At 30.5% G+C, this 3,291-nt stretch overlaps 1 protein-coding gene across 1 annotated transcript; it reads left to right on the top strand.

Moving 5' to 3' along the window:
- Positions 1-637: 637 nt before the first annotated feature.
- Positions 638-2,719, top strand: LOC122407665 (uncharacterized). The gene is made up of 3 exons (XM_043414016.1): positions 638-1,085; positions 1,357-1,640; positions 1,852-2,719. Exons 1-3 carry the CDS (start codon positions 650-652, stop codon positions 2,683-2,685), a joined length of 1,554 nt encoding a protein of 517 aa, XP_043269951.1. The 5' UTR covers positions 638-649; the 3' UTR covers positions 2,686-2,719.
- Positions 2,720-3,291: the final 572 nt, after the last annotated feature.

Here is a 3,291-nt window from a genome sequence, read left to right as displayed (position 1 = left end):
ACTCAAACTTCATGATAGTGCTTCAAAAACTGGTGGTATTATTCAAAACTGCTGGAATAATTTACACAGGCCAACTTGTGGCTCTCGTAACGTTATTAAAAAAATAGTCGGTATCTTCAAAAAATGGAAGTATATAAAATGCAATCACAAAAGAAAAAAATCACGTGCACAAAAGCAAAGAGAGGATAGTTTTGTAAAAAAGCTTCAACAATTATTTGACATTGCTGGGACAAACGTTAATCATAATAATTCAAATGAAAGGATTAAAGAATCAGAAGAAATAATGGAAATTGATGAAGTAGGTACGTATTCATTAACATTAATTTCTATAAGTGAGTGAAGTAAGGGAAGTAGAGAGTCTAAACCAAATTTTTACGTCTTATTTTTTTCATATATTTTACACAAAAGTTATACTCTTATAGCTGGTTGCCTTGTAGTCTTGTTTATCTTTTATTCAATGGTATAAAAATTATTGATTTTTTTTTTAGAAAACAGTTCACGCGACTGTAACATTACTAATAATTGTGATGCTACAACATCTAGTCAAGAGTTGCAATCCAAATCGGATTCAACTTTGAGCCGGAATTCGAATGTGTCTGACTTTGAAATGGAATTTTTAACAAAAAATCGAATCCCAAAAAGAAATATTATGACTCCAGAATTAGTCGCTGCACTTGATCGTTGTAATGTGAGTAGCCGAAGTGCTACATATATTTTGGCTGCTGTTTTAAAAAGTCTTGGGATTGATATTAGCACTGTTAATTTGAGCTATAAAACTATACAACGATACCGTAACACTCGTCGAAAAGAAATTGCGGAAGGCTTGAAAGAAGACTTAAAATTCGAAGATAACTATGTGGTACATTGGGATGGAAAGCTCTTAGAAGATATTGTTGGGACAGAGACAGTCGATAGACTTCCGGTTCTTTTAACATCGTCTGGGAGTGAACAACTGTTGGGTGTTCCAAAAATTAATGAAGGAACTGGAATTCAACAAGCTTCTGCTGTGCACTCAACTTTAATGCAGTGGGGTGTCACCAATTATATCAAAGCAATCTGTTTTGATACTGCAGCTACCAATACGGGTAAATTATTATTATAACTTCTCACTTGAAAAAAAAAATTCGATTTGGAAAAATGCTGAATGATAACTGTTAAAAATAAGTTTTTTCTACGTTCAAAGTCGAATATTTCTAAAAATTTCTAGTACCTTTTTTCTATGAACAAAAATAAAATTTTTAAAGTTAAATATTATTTAAAGATAAATTTTTTTATGGAGATCAACTTATTATTTATTAAGTTTTTCGGATTTGTAATTCGCGTTTTTCATTATAATGTTATCTGCTAAATCTATAGGAATTCATCATGGAGCTGGCGTAGAATTAGAGAAAATCCTGAAACGAAAGCTCATATGGTTACCTTGCCGTCATCATATAATGGAACTAGTCTTAAAAGGCGTTTTTGAAGCGTACTGGCCGGTGCAATCAGGTCCAAACGTTCCATTCTTCAATCGATTTAAAATCCGTTGGAATAAAATTAACACGTCTAAATATAACGCTGGCATCAACGACGACGTGGTTGCGAGTATACTATCAGACAAAAAGGATGGATTACTGAGTTTTATTGACAATTATTTGCAGGTATGGTTTGAGTTTGTTATTGGAGTAACAAAAGTACACAGAAAACATTCTAGGGTGATAAAAATTTTTAGTTTAACTCAGATTATGCTGCTTTTTTTGAAAAACTTTCTGATTCCCACTTCACTTTTTTGGCGTGAACAATCAAAAATCTTCAGTTGGTCTGTGAAACTACTCATTGAAAATAACAAAAATTTTCTTGATTTGATTGCAGAAATTTCATTCAAGAAATGATTATCGAGAATTTTTGGAGTTGGCATCCATTTTCTTGGGAGCTGCGCCCAAAGATAATTACACCTTTAAAAGCCCGGGAGCCATGAGTCATGCTCGTTGGATGTCAAAGGCAATTTATTGTTTAAAAATGTTTATCTTTCGGGATGAGTTTAAAATGATAGCTCGTGAATTGAATAATCTTCGTCATATTTGTATTTTCATTGTTACAACGTATGTAAAAGCTTGGTTTACTTCACCCTCGGCGATCTTGGCTCCAAATAATGATTTGACTTTGATGCAAGAGTTAATATCATATAAAACAATAAACTCGTCCATATCGCAAGCTGCGCTGAATAAAATGGTCAGACATTTATGGTATTTAAATGATCAATTAGCCGTTATGGCTTTATTTGATGATTCTCTTGACCAGAGTGTGAAGCTTAAAATGGTTGAAAACTTAAAAAATAACAAATCTTCTGTTTCTCAAGCTAGAAAATATGAAGTGACAAGCAATTCAAACGAATTGTTGGAAAAAGATATCAGTGACTTTGTATCTACGGAATCACTCACTTTATTTGAAGAATTTGATTTGCCACATGATTTTATTGATGAAAATGTAGACAGTTGGTCCAATAATAACAGTTTTCCAGAATGCAAGGAATTTTTCAATAAGTTAGCTGTCGTCAATGATGTTGCGGAGCGTGGTGTAGCATTAATTGAAGATTACAATAAGTGTCTCACCAAAAATGAAGAACAACTTCAATATTTATTATTAGTTGTTAGTGAATATCGAAAAAAGTTCCCTAATTGTAACAAGAGGAATTTAATTGGATAGGTTTCTTTAAAAGTGCTTATTTGACTCAATTTGTTGTAAATTATAACATTACAGTCTATTTTTTGTAAAAAAAAATTGAATATATGTAGAAAAAATAACTTCTTTTCCCTTCCATTAACACTTTTTGTTTATACTAGTTATTCGATTTTTTTCTATAAAAAAAGCTATAAAACTATGTGTAATCTATGAATAAAAATATAAATCTATGCAAATAAATTAATTGAGATAAATGAACCAAATTTTTTTACTATTAGAATAATTTAAATATAATAAAAATTGATTTTGTTGATAAACAATTTTTTGATTGAAGTAATACCCTAATAAATTTTAATTTTTTGAAAAAAAACTTTGGTGGCATGCCAGAAAAAAAATATTTTTAATATTTGAGTCATAAATTTATGATACAAGTGGAGACAATTATGTTTGACGCAAAATAAACGGTTAAATACTTTAAAAATTAACTTTAACATCAAATAACTTTGAAAGGAGTGAGTTTATCGAAAAATGTGAAGAGACCTTTTTTGTAGAGCACTAAATTTCCCTTAAGAATAATCCATGGTCTTGAAAAAATATTGATATTTAAGGTCATTTTGGAAATCCCGAATA

Source organism: Venturia canescens, chromosome 3 (assembly GCF_019457755.1).
Source record: "Venturia canescens isolate UGA chromosome 3, ASM1945775v1, whole genome shotgun sequence".
NCBI classification, from domain to species: Eukaryota; Metazoa; Arthropoda; class Insecta; order Hymenoptera; family Ichneumonidae; genus Venturia; species Venturia canescens.
Note: the sequence above shows the minus strand (reverse complement) of the source record. Positions and strands in the feature narration are given on the sequence as shown.